The sequence below is a fragment of the Accipiter gentilis genome, chromosome 34 (genome assembly GCF_929443795.1).
Source record: "Accipiter gentilis chromosome 34, bAccGen1.1, whole genome shotgun sequence".
Taxonomy (NCBI): domain Eukaryota; kingdom Metazoa; phylum Chordata; class Aves; order Accipitriformes; family Accipitridae; genus Astur; species Astur gentilis.
In genome coordinates, this window is record NC_064913.1 from 4856194 (window position 1) to 4868336 (window position 12143).

At 45.6% G+C, this 12143-nt stretch overlaps 1 protein-coding gene across 7 annotated transcripts in view; it reads right to left on the minus strand.

Annotated features, from left to right (window-relative positions):
* KCNC2 (potassium voltage-gated channel subfamily C member 2) overlaps positions 1-9118 on the minus strand; it is a 103220-nt gene extending 94102 nt beyond the window's left edge. For 6 of the 7 annotated variants that reach the window (XM_049792038.1, XM_049792035.1, XM_049792039.1 and 3 more), the window contains exons 1-2: positions 8680-9118; positions 7348-8102 (exon numbers count right to left, since the gene is read on the minus strand). In XM_049792038.1, coding sequence (XP_049647995.1) covers positions 7348-7980 — 633 coding nt within the window. In that variant the 5' untranslated portion in view covers positions 7981-8102; positions 8680-9118. The remainder of the gene's footprint in view (positions 1-7347; positions 8103-8679) is intronic. The other variant, XM_049792034.1, reaches the window with a different exon arrangement.
* Between the last annotated feature and the right edge of the window lie 3025 nt (positions 9119-12143).

Sequence of the window (12143 nt, forward strand, 5' to 3'; positions counted from 1 at the left end):
CTGTAATAAGAAAGGACTGAATTGTTACACCACTGTGATAATTAACCTACTAATAAAAAGACCAAAACCACAGCAACATCTCAGAATTTTCAACTTAAAGGGGGGGGACGGAAGATGACAACCCATGGTTATAATAATAATTGGATAATTGGGGTTTTAAGCTTCAAGTCACCACTTCAGTCAAAAATTCTGTAAAGCAAATCACAAATCACAAGAAATTGTATTTCATGTGATTAGATGGCATTCTATTTTTAACACTACTGATTAACAGATGGAAGTAGAGTTTTTCTTTCAAAAGTGCTTTAGTCATCATAAAGTGCCAACAAAGATGTTAATTAAACACATTTGTAGAACTAAAAAAAAAAAAAAAAAGTGTGATTTCATGTTCATTCTCTACAGCTCTCTCTGACAAAATTACCATTTAGTTATATCAACATATACATGTGTATGTCAGGATAGGGAAGAAAATGTACCAGGTCATCACTACAACTTGAATCCCTTTTATCATGTTGATAAATATTGCCAATGCTAAGTTTTTATTAGCATTTCCATGCACGTTTCCACAATTGTATATTTTGGTCACCACTTCCAATGATTTCTGATGTGTGAAATACTGAAATATCCTCAAGTTTCAGCCCTTGCACCAAGAGAAAGACTCTTAGAAAATAACAGCACATATAAGTAAGAGTGGACATAGCTCCCCTATTTGTTCTCCATATAAAATTCATGACAGCTTTGCTTAGCATTGCTTTAAAAACAAAATTTTATTTCTATGCAATTACTAGGTTATACTGGAAAGGGTGTGTGCTTGTCAAAGAACGTGTGTAAAGGAACGGTATCACTGTAAGAAATGCACTAAGGAAAATGATAACCGACAGTTTGATATTCCAAATATTACCGTATCTATATTTTATTTTACTAACTGCTTTACTTACAGTAAAAAACAAACAAACAAACAAACAAACAAACCAACCTGCAGAAATCCACACGAGTTTCTACACTGAATCAGTAAGCTTCTGTAAATCACATTGCCAGAAGAGAGGTCTAAAGAAGAGTTTAGTAAAGAGAATTAAAAGGGAACACACTATCCCCATCGGATGTTAAACAGAGAGAGCATAAACCCTTTTCTTTCCAGTTGTGGCTGAAGGAAACCCTGTTTCCCCAAGATGGGCCAAGAGTCTGAAGTGCAGGACGAGCAGGAGGACTCTCTGGAGAAACAAACAGCTCTGAAACAGCATTTGATAATGAGAAGAACTTGTCTCTTCCATCTTAAAATGACTGGACAGCACTTCATAAGAGATTATTCAAATATTAAAAATGTATTTATATAGGGATGCCTTTCCTCTTCTCTGATCCTTCTGCCCCAATTGCAAGGTAACTTCATAGGAAGAGAACAGTCACTTTCTGCCAGTGATCACTGAGGGAGAAAAGGACAAGCAAGTTTTATGCAAGCTTCCCTTAACATATCTTGAAGTTCCTACAGCGAAGGAAACTAATCAAGGATTTGGGATTAGTCTGAGTTCTGAACTTCTTTGATTATGACTCAACATGAATTCACTAAAACAAGCAAAAATGTGGACTTCTTCACAGGGTATCGATTGATCCATTTACCTTGGACTAAGTACCAGACACTTTTAGAACATAGGGATACCAGTTTTCTTACGTCACTTTTTTCATATCGTGACTGCATCGTATGACAATGGCGTGACAATGTGATACCTCGTCTGGTGGTGGCGTGGAAACCTATACAATATTCACCAGAAATTGTGAGCCGCTCCTCCCACCACCATCTTAATCGGTTTGAAGATAAGTTCTCATCCCCACAGTAAACCATTTCAGAATTTTACCACTGTAAACAAACGTGGCCAATAGCGCGTTGCATGTTAACTACAGAAAGGAAGGGAACGTGGTCTGCTGGATTTCTCAACCAGAAATACTTCTTACACCATTATTATCTTGGGCTGTGTATGTTAAGCTAATTTCCACTTCCAGTTACACCAAAGCAAATTCAGCCCAAGTCCGTTAACCGAATTATTTGAGAGTCATTGGAAGACCAACCTGGCTGTATGCACACGCACGTATGTAACAGCATCTATTTCTGAAATGATAGGACGGATCATCTCTGTGGCATTTATGTCAGAGCCATGACAAAATGCTTTTCCCAGATGAATAAGTGACAGCAAGAAGGCTGTTTTCAATGGGAAGAGGAAGCCAAGAGCTGGCTTGTTTCCATGGAAACACTAGCAGCATCAGGCAGAACAGCTGTAGAGGGAAAGGCAGAAGTTCGGGAGGCAGAAATCTTGCTGATTTTACCTCACCGACATGTCAGTGCCATCAGACGCCATCTACATTTAAGGTCAATCAAGCTAGTTTATGTTGACTTACGTCACGTATTAGGCTACAATTTCCAGTTCAGACTTTTAAAAGCCAGCATGCCACACGTAAATTAATAAAAATTACTTGCAATGCGATTTAGCCCAGGTAGCCCATGAATCTACAGAGTGTATGAATATCTGTAACAGTGATGCATTATGATTTTTGTCATTAGGAACAGATCTTGCCGTTTCTTTAAAAATGACAGCTCACATAGGCCAAATGCTTCAAGCAGAATGACTGGTTTTCCACCAATTTAATCTAACTGACTCTTTTCCCATTTAAAAATAAATTCAGCACTTTGATTACCAACATGGCAAGAGGAATACCCTCTCTGCAGTTTCTTTATCAACCTTACTATTTTATCACTTTCAGATAGAAGATGTCTGCATAACTCAAAAATTATTAAATGGTAAAATCTAAAGTATACTTGCTTTTCTTGTTGAATAAAAGACAGAGAATAAAGATTTCCACTTACAAATTAAAGGGCCTTTCTATTCATCAAGAAAGCAAATAAACTTTGCTATTCACTATTAATCTACAAACATATATTCTGAGATTAACATATCTTCACCACTCCGTTCACAGTATCTCAGACTATCCCGGCAGCGTTGCTCTCACCAAAAATAAAAACTGTTTTGCATCACGAACAGCCAAAGCCCTAAAAATATAACCCACTCCAGTCATTCACCATACAGGCGGGTATCTAGGACCTGGAAAAAACCCAATAAAGACAGAAGTTATCCTTGATAAGAATGCTCTCCAGTATGATTTCTGTAGCTTTAGCCTTTTGAGGGGATCTATCAAATCCTATTTTTCTCCCTCTCCCATCTCACTCCTTTCAGCTGATTCTTCCTACAACCAGCCCCACCGAACGTTCAGAGCTGGTGTAGATGTTACGGGACGCCGAAAGGACTCTCTGACAACGTAACTTCACGTAAAGCAGTAGACGGGAACGTCGTACTTCCATCCAATGGTACCGCTCACTGCTCAAGTCCAGCTCCTCGTGTCACGACAAAGCAGAGTAAGATCAGTATTTTTAAAAACACTTGCCAGGCATAAGTATCTTGATGCCTCGACTGCCAGGCTTCTGTGGTTTTCTTTGTGTTTCAGTGAATACTTACTTAGAGCAAACTTTACAAATACTTGCTAATTAGTTTTTCTCCTTCCCTTGTAAACCAAGTAATTATGATCTTTCCTATAGATAAAGACCCTACAGCAAAGGGGCTGTGCAATTTGCCTTCAGCTGCCAAAACCAGCAAGGGTGCTGCAGGCAGCGCCTGCTCGAGTGCCCTGGGCCATACTGACCCCCGGAGCCACCCCACTTCGCAGGTGCTGTCCCCTTAACCCACAAACAGATTTACCGTCTTCTCGGAAAGTGAAGGACATACAGCTACAAACTTTGCGAATCCCTGGGCTGTTTCTGAGTTCCTGAGCTAAGTACAAGAGTAATCCATAATCTTTAGGAAAAATCAATGACAAATATGAATTAATTCCTTAAAGAGCATCAACTATTGCAACTATTATTCAAAAGTAAAAGGCCTTAAAAGCTTAATTAGTTTGAAATATGGTATCCGAGACCAGCACTGACGTTCTAGGTCCTGCTGGGCTTCTGCAGACATTCTTTCAAACTCAGTGCTTAATTATGCCTCTTGTACTTTCTTACAACCTATTTGGACGTAGCTTTGCACTTTACCAAAGCATAATGAGTACTTTGCACTTACGAGCCATCAAAGGATACCAAAATCATTGACAGGTATTAACTAGCAAAACGCACAATACACATTTGGTTCAGGTAAGAGTCCGGTAAGTGTCTGTTTCAGAGATGCTTAAACCAACGCACAGGAAGATTTAGTTGCCCGACGCTTCTCCTCCTATGACAGTATCTTATGCCACGAGCTTTCTGTATCTACATAACAGCATTCTGTCAAACAGCAGTTTGTGAATGACTGCTCTATTAAGCCTGGGAGTGAAAGGAGTACTGCTGTACTCTTTAATTTCATTTCACAGTCTCTGAAATCCAAAACAAACAAAAAAAAAAAACCAGAAATAATATTCAGATATAACTCCTGAACTTGAGAAACAAAGGAAAGCATTGCACATTTCAAAGCAATTGTACGTACGTGGATTACATTTTATATTTACCAAAAAAAACGTTTAGTAGCTGTCACCATCTGAATATCAAACTGCATACACTAGAAGTTGAATTATATTTTTTTTTTAGAATCTCAAATAAAGTAAACCTTCTTGTCAACAAACAAGTTCCACTATTTATATAACATCACTGGATGGTCTTGCTAGAATAATCTTGTGCGTGCACTATCCCCCAATAGGTTACCATGGCAACTTATATTTGAAATTCTATAAATTTCTATTTTTAGAGATCACAGTTTAGGATAAAGAAAATCACAAATATTAAGTACCATTTCATTAATAGAAAATATCCCATTTTTATCATCATCATAATTCCCAGAAAAGACACTGCTGAAGTTAAATCAGGCAGTAATGCTAAAAAAATAATTACCACCATTATTAAGAAAGTTTACCACTAAGCAGCCTCACCATAATCTAAGTGGCGTATGAGTCAGTAGCTGACACTATGAGGCAAAGATTGATGTTCACAGAGTTTTGTCTTGATTTCAGTAAGGCCAAGATTTCACTCAAATGTTTTTAGAGTTAGTCATCATTTCAGCTGACACAAAACAAGAAGTGTATTTGCCAGAACACTCAAAAAATATCATCTTTGTTTCAGGTGTGGGAAAATGTTGAATTGACGTTAATGTCTCAGTTCCAAACTAAGGTTACCATCACCTTAAGTTACTGCGTTCAAGAGTGCTTACTAAGTGCATGCTAGTCCTTAAACACAAATTTACTTAATGCTTTAAAACTTGCCAGCAGTTCTCAAAGTTGTCTCCCTGCCTGAAAGATCGAGGTACAGAGTAGCAGCCTTGAAGAAAATGAAAACGCTGATTTAGACACTGTTGTTACATCTCTGACACTGCCTTACTCTGGCTGCCTGGGGTTGAAATCTGAATATAATGTTTAAAACCAGGTTTTAAGTTATAAAAAGGTAAATACCTTACCTTCTAAGACATGAATATTGCCATGTCGCAATTTTCTGTTATTATGTTAATTAGGGCATTCATTTTGCAAACTCAAAATATCGTTAGCCGAGCCACTGACGGGTCGGGATGGTCTAGTACAGATGGAAAATTTGGAAAGCAAGTGTCTACAGGCTCTGTCAAAGAGCGGACCGAAGTGGACTGAAAACCCAAGTGACAGCTACAACTCCAGGGCACGATTGCAATCAGCATGCCTACCTTCCTATTTCTCCTGGTATCTTCCATTTAACGTTTACTTTGCGCTCCTCGGTTCTCCAGCAAAGCCGAGTGGAAAGATTCCCTATCGTAAAAGCCGCAGATTCGGCGCCGTCAGCAACTTTCCACGAAAGAGGAGGTGAAAGACAACCTGCAGCGCAATCCTCGCGCGCACTACTGTTCCATCACATAACTGACAGCCAAATTTTCTTTAGGATTCAGACAGCTAAGATACGAGCAACGTGGGTATGTCATCGATAAGCAAAGATAGACACTTCTGGGAGTTTGTCTTCAGAACTGATCCTTTATTAAAATCGTATTTCAAGTATCAGCTAGAGCCGGCTGTCAAGGGAAAATGTATCGGTGGGCAACCTTCAAAAACATAAACAACGCTGGCACTCAGCAAGGGACAGTAGTGACTCCAAGGACTGTTTAACTTACCTCACTAAGCTCACGGGACTTGCTAACTTCCACAGAAACTGCATCAGGCCATAGGGCACAAATCAGGAATTCACTTAACCACACGCTCAGGGTCACATCTGTGAGGTTGCCAGCGAAATCGGGATCAGGAGATGACAGCCACCGTAACTGCCCTTTCTGCAGAACGAGGCTTAGCTCTGAATACTTCACAGGAATCCTGTGAAATATGCTGCAAAACACTTCCTACCATTTTATAATAAAACGTTTCCAATTACAAGTTCTTTTTGTTGTATTGCAGGGAGGATTTGCTGGTGGTTGCTTTTCTCGTTGTTAAATCTGAGGCACCGCTGTATCTTTCTCTCAAAGGAATTACAACCGTTTGTTTGCTCCAAAGCCCTGGGTTAGAAAGCAAACCGGCATCGCCACTGACGACAGCAACTAAAAGACGGAACTAAAGTCCAAATCGTCAAAGTAGAAAGTAGTCGGCATCAAAATCTAAAGCCCCAATCTAAATAATGGAAACTTACTACGATCGTTTAGTGCCTTGTGCCCGTACCCTCAGCCACGGAGCCGGTAAAGGGTCACCCTGAGAAATCAATGGAGGGAGAACCAGGGTGACACGCACACACCCCCCCCCCCCCCCCGTCACACTTACTTTGTGGAACTCGGATCACCTCCTGGCGCAGACAGAGCGAAGCTGGGACAGGGCTGAGGTCGCTTGCCTGCATCCTCGGCACCTCCTCACCCCAAACCCGAGACCCCCCCCCAGTGATGCCCTCCCGGTGGGACCACCTGCCCCAGCCCCAAAGGCACCTCCGTGTTAGGTGCTCAGAAAGGACGAGGGCACCTCGGGGCCGTGTCTGCCCACACCCACGCAGAAAAGCATCCCCCCCCCTTGCCTGGGACGGTGAGCGTGGCCCCCCTCACAGACTCCCCGGGGCACGGCTCCCACCTCACCCCGCGTACGCTTCCACGGGGGACGCCAGCACGGTGGGACCCCCCACGCTGCCCGTGGATGCAGAGGGGAGACTCACCACCACCCCACGGGGAACCGACATCACCCCTCCACGCGGCGGCCCACCGAAGAAGCGTCATCGCCTCCGCACGCCCACCCCAACCGGGGCGACCTTCCCCTTTGACGCCCCAAGGGCAAGGGGACCATGGCGTGCTCACCCCTGGCAGCCCCCCGGCCTCCCCCCAGGGTGGGATCGCCATCCGTCCGTCCGTCGGCGCTTACCCTGGCGGCCCGTGAGGAGTAGGGATCCTCGAAGAGCGCCCAGACACGGGGCTGCAGCCGCCGCCAGCGCCCACCCTTGCCCTCGGTGGTGGCCCCCACATCCTCGATGCCCAACCTTTTGGCGGCCAGGTCGTCGTCGTCGCCGTCGGGGGGCGGTTCGCCCGTCAGCAGGTCGGGAGCCTCGAAGATGTCGAGGGCCTCTTCGGCGTCGCGGTGCTGGCGGTAGGTCATCCAGCAGCAGGGCTCCACGTCGGTCTCGTCGATGCCCCAAAAAGCCAGCTCCTCTTCGAAGAGGGGCCCGCAGACATCGGCGGGGCAGTGCAGTTTGCCGGTACGGTAGTAGTTGAGCACATAGGCGAAGACCCCCGGGTGCCGGTCAAAGAAAAACTCGCTGGTACCCCCGCTGCCCCGGGGGCTACAGCCGGTGCCGGGCTCTGGGCAGCCCCCCGCGGGTGGAGGTGGGTTGGGGGGCGGCAGGGGTGGTTCTTCACCGCCCGGGGACTCGCTCTGGGACTCGCAGGCGAGTAAGGCCAAGCGGGTCCCCGGCAGGGTCTTCAGGGTGCTGCGGTAGGTCTCGTGCCGCGTGCCCCCCACGTTGAGGATCACCCTCTCGTTGTCCTCGAGCTTCCCCATCGCTCCGGGTGGGACATGACTGGGGAGGGTGTGGGAGGCGGCAACGGGGATGGTGGTGTTGGGGGGGTTGGGGGGGGTACACACACCGGTGGTGGGCAGCTCCGTGGGGGACGAGCTTCTACCTTAAACGCAAAGAAAAAGAAGAAATAGAGGAGAAGCCCCCCCCCCCCCCCAAAGCATCACTGAGGGGAGATGGGGGGGGGGCTATTCCCCACCATCACTGCCTGCCCTAGCCCCCCCGCTTCCCCTGAAAGCAGGCTACCGAAATGGCACTGCTGCTTCCCCCCCCCCCCCCGCCTCCTTTCTCCCTCGTGGGGCTGCGTGAACCGAGCTGATGGAATAGAAAGTGTGCGGTTAATTATTTAATGGGCATCTATCTTTTATTAGCCTAACAGCTTAACGAGGGGGATAATAATAAAAAAAAAAAAAAATAAAAATAAAAGAAGGGTTAGGGGTTTGTCTCTTCGTCGCCCCCGCCACCCCCTCCCTATTTTGGGAGGGATTGCTTTTGGGGGAAGAAATACCAAGCCCCCCCCCCCCAGTAAGCTCCGGCAGCGGGCACACCCTGGGAAAAGCTGAGCTCCCGACTTTCTCGGACAAATCATCCAGACGAGCGTGCAGCTGGGGGTTTCTCCGTGCCCCCCCCCAATCCCTCCAGCCCCTCTTCTTCCTCTTCTTCCTCCCCTCCGTTACCTTTACCGGAGGAAAGCGAGCGGCTCCTCTTCCCCGGCGGGCTCCGGTTGATGCTCGGCGGCGGACGCCGAATCCCCGCCGCTGCCCGTGCCTCCCCGCCGGGCGAGAACTACTTGTTGGCTTTTTTTTTTTTTTTTCTTCTAGGTTTTTGGTCGTTTGGGATTTTTTTGTTTTTTTCGTGTTTGGGTTTTTTTTCCTCCTTCAGGTAGCTGTTTTACCTCCCTCCATGCTCCACACCGAAAAGCGTAAAAGCGGCTCCCGCCCCCCGCTCGGAGCCCCCGCTCTCTTCATTTTACAAGGCAAAGCCAGTTTTTCCCCAGCGGGACGGCGAACGAGCATCTCGGGCGGGCAAGCAGAGCCATGGGCGGTGGGGTCGGGGCACCTCGGGGACCCGGTGCTGCCGGGCTCCCAGCGCTTCTTCGGGAAAACGAACCCAAAGGTGAAAAAAAAATAAAAACCAAAACCAACCCAAAACCCACCTCAATTGGGGCTGAAGCTCCTCCCCGGGGCGGGGGGAGCCGTCCCTCCGTATCCCCCCCCAGCCCTGGGGTGGGGGGGGGAGGGGGCGCTGAGGGTGGCGAGAGCAAAAACAAATACCACATCTCCCTGGGAAAAAAAAAAAAAAAAAAAAAAAAAAAAAAAAAAAAAAAAAAAAAAAAAAAAGGCAAAACCACCGCCTCTGCTCTTGCTCCGGGTCAATTTGGTTCATTTAAGGAAAACAGGCGGGAATGGGGCAGAGCTGGGGCTAGCTGGGTTTTTGGAGGAATGCAGGCTCCATGCGACTGCGGAGAGGGGCTGCTCAGCCCCCCAGGAGAGGGTCCTGCCCTGGGCAGGTGGGTGCCTGCAGCACCCATGTCACCCAGCACCCACAGGAGATCCGCAGGGTGCTGGTGAGGAGTACCCCCAGCTCCCAGGGAGCCCCTCGGAGCCAGGTCTGGCACAGGTTGGCAACTGGGAGACCCCCCGGCCTGGGGGGGGGGGGTCAGGGTGGGAGGGCTCGGGGAGAGGGGATCCAACTTTTATGCCAGCTGGAAAAAAACCCCAACAGATACGGTGTGGTGGGTACACGTCATACTGGGTATACTTCAACGTTGGAGGTTGGGGGAGGCGGGGGGGGTGGAAATTGAGAGTCCCCGACAATATACAAGGGAGCCCAATGCCCTTGTCAAAGTCTCTGCCTCCAAGCCAGCCGAGTTATTTTCTACAGCCTATGTTACTGATGCCTGGTTTCAGCCGGGTTGGTCAAAAGGAAAGAAGCTTCCAGCCACAGAGAGAAGATATACAAAATGAGAGGTGATCCGGCTTGCTGCTTGCTCAAAAGAAAAATCTCCCTCCACTCCAAGGGTTCCTGGCATGAAGTAGGGTAACGAGTGGAATAACAGTATCTGAAACGTCCCCCTTTGCATCAGAACCTTCGGCTGGGCACTTGCTGGCGTTGGGAAGGCAAAGTTCTGCTAGAAGTGATGCTCAGAGGACACCGTGCTTAGGCCAGATTGCTTTAACCCAGATCTGTCTGTATGTGGCATCCATGATATAAACACAGACTCCCAAAGCAGCAGCAACTTTAAGAAATGGGTTTCAAACTCTCTCTCCAGATGTATGTTTTGAAGTTCCTAAAAAAAAATAAAATAAAAAGGGCAAAATATGTCCTGCCAAAGCAGATATAATCAGTCAGTGAAAACTCCCAGGAGCCAAAATTAATATTCAATTACAGAGTTGTAAATCCAGTGGAAGGGACTCACCCATCCTAAACGAAAGCAACGCTGCTCATGCCATACTTGCTTTTCTTTGCAGAGGGGATTTTTCTGAAAAGGGGCCATAGAGAAGGAGAGAGTAAGGCAAAAATGAATATTCATTGTCTTTTCTCTGTCCTATGAGAGGTTTCTGGAGAAATGCAACGTATTAAAGCTCTGCAGCATTCATCCATTATGGAAAACCATGGGGTGGCAGTAGCTGCCAAAACACGACACAAACTGTATCATCACGGAATATCAGGACTTCCTCTGAACTGTCGCTGTCTGCTCAAGTCCACAGCTGTGCTCGAGTTTCAAGACAAGCACTCGCCTCCACAAAAAAACCCACCAAACCACCACAAACAAGAAAACCCAAACCAAAACAGCAACAAAACCAAACACAACACCCCCCCCCCCCGCCCCAAAGAAACCCACCCCACTTATACCACCCAACAGCCTAGGAAACCCAAGACTAACAAGGATGGCATCTCACAAACAAAAAATTTACAGTCAAACCCTGTAATGCCAAAGCCATAAAAAAGGCATGCGTTATGAGAAATCTGTTTATGCTTCAGACTTCTTAAGCACACAGGCTTTTTTATTGCATGGGGAAGAATAAGCCACAGAAATAATTTTTCCAATTGGTAAGAAAAGGAACAGTGTCTTGCAGAATATAATAGTCCTTCAGTCACATCAAAATGTCCATATTCTACACCATGTCTGTTACTAAATATAATGCTATTAATTTCTCTGTGTGTCACTCTTCCTTGTATTTTTAGCATGTGGCAGACTTCTCAATAAAGAATGAAATTATATTAGACATTGACTTTCCAGAGCCGACATTTTCTTGAATGACAATATTCTACATAGGCAACCGTAGTAACATTTATGAATTAATTTCCCCACTACAAGAGACTGACCTGAATTTTTGCACTCCTCAGTGCTTCCAATAAAAGTGGAAGCATGAGACATATGTAAGAGAGAAATGTGGCTGCTGAGTAAGTCTTACCATGAAATATATCTGCAAAATGGAAAAAAAAACCCCCAAACTATTTACACATACTCTCAAACATATTTATGTAAGTTAAGTGGAAACATTTCTGTAGCTCAAGATTTGGAACTTCCTTTGTGGAGCTCAGTGACACTGAGGAACGCACAACAAATTTTCCCTGCTGGATACGTAGCAAAGGTCCTCTGTTATCGTTTTAACCAACAAAGCAATAAAATTAGATGTGAAGACCACCACCAGAAACCAGAGCCAAATCAGCATTTTACTTACTATCAGCAGTCATTCTTCTTACAAGCTTGAGTACTGCAATGCAAAGTCACTGCTGCTGCCTAACAATAAAAGAGCAAATGGAAGAAAGGACTTGTGGAAAAGAAAAACAAATGTAAGGACAAAGGCAGTGTACCCCACTTACAGTCATGCTCTGAACCCCCTTCTGGAGGAGCTCTGTCCCTGATGACTAGGGCGTCCCTGGGAAGGTTAACTGCCCAGCTGCCATCCGTCTTCCTGAGGAGGACACAAGAGGCAGAAGCCATGAAGTTTTTCTAGTGCAGGTCACCGTTTCATACTTTTCATATGATGATGTAATTGAGAAACAAACAAACAAAAAATCAATTTTATAATGGAAAATTATAGTTGAAGACAGTGCAACATAGCCAAAATATGATCGATTTATATCAATTTACTTGATGATTAAGTAAATGAACTAATTATTTTAAATATCCACTGTC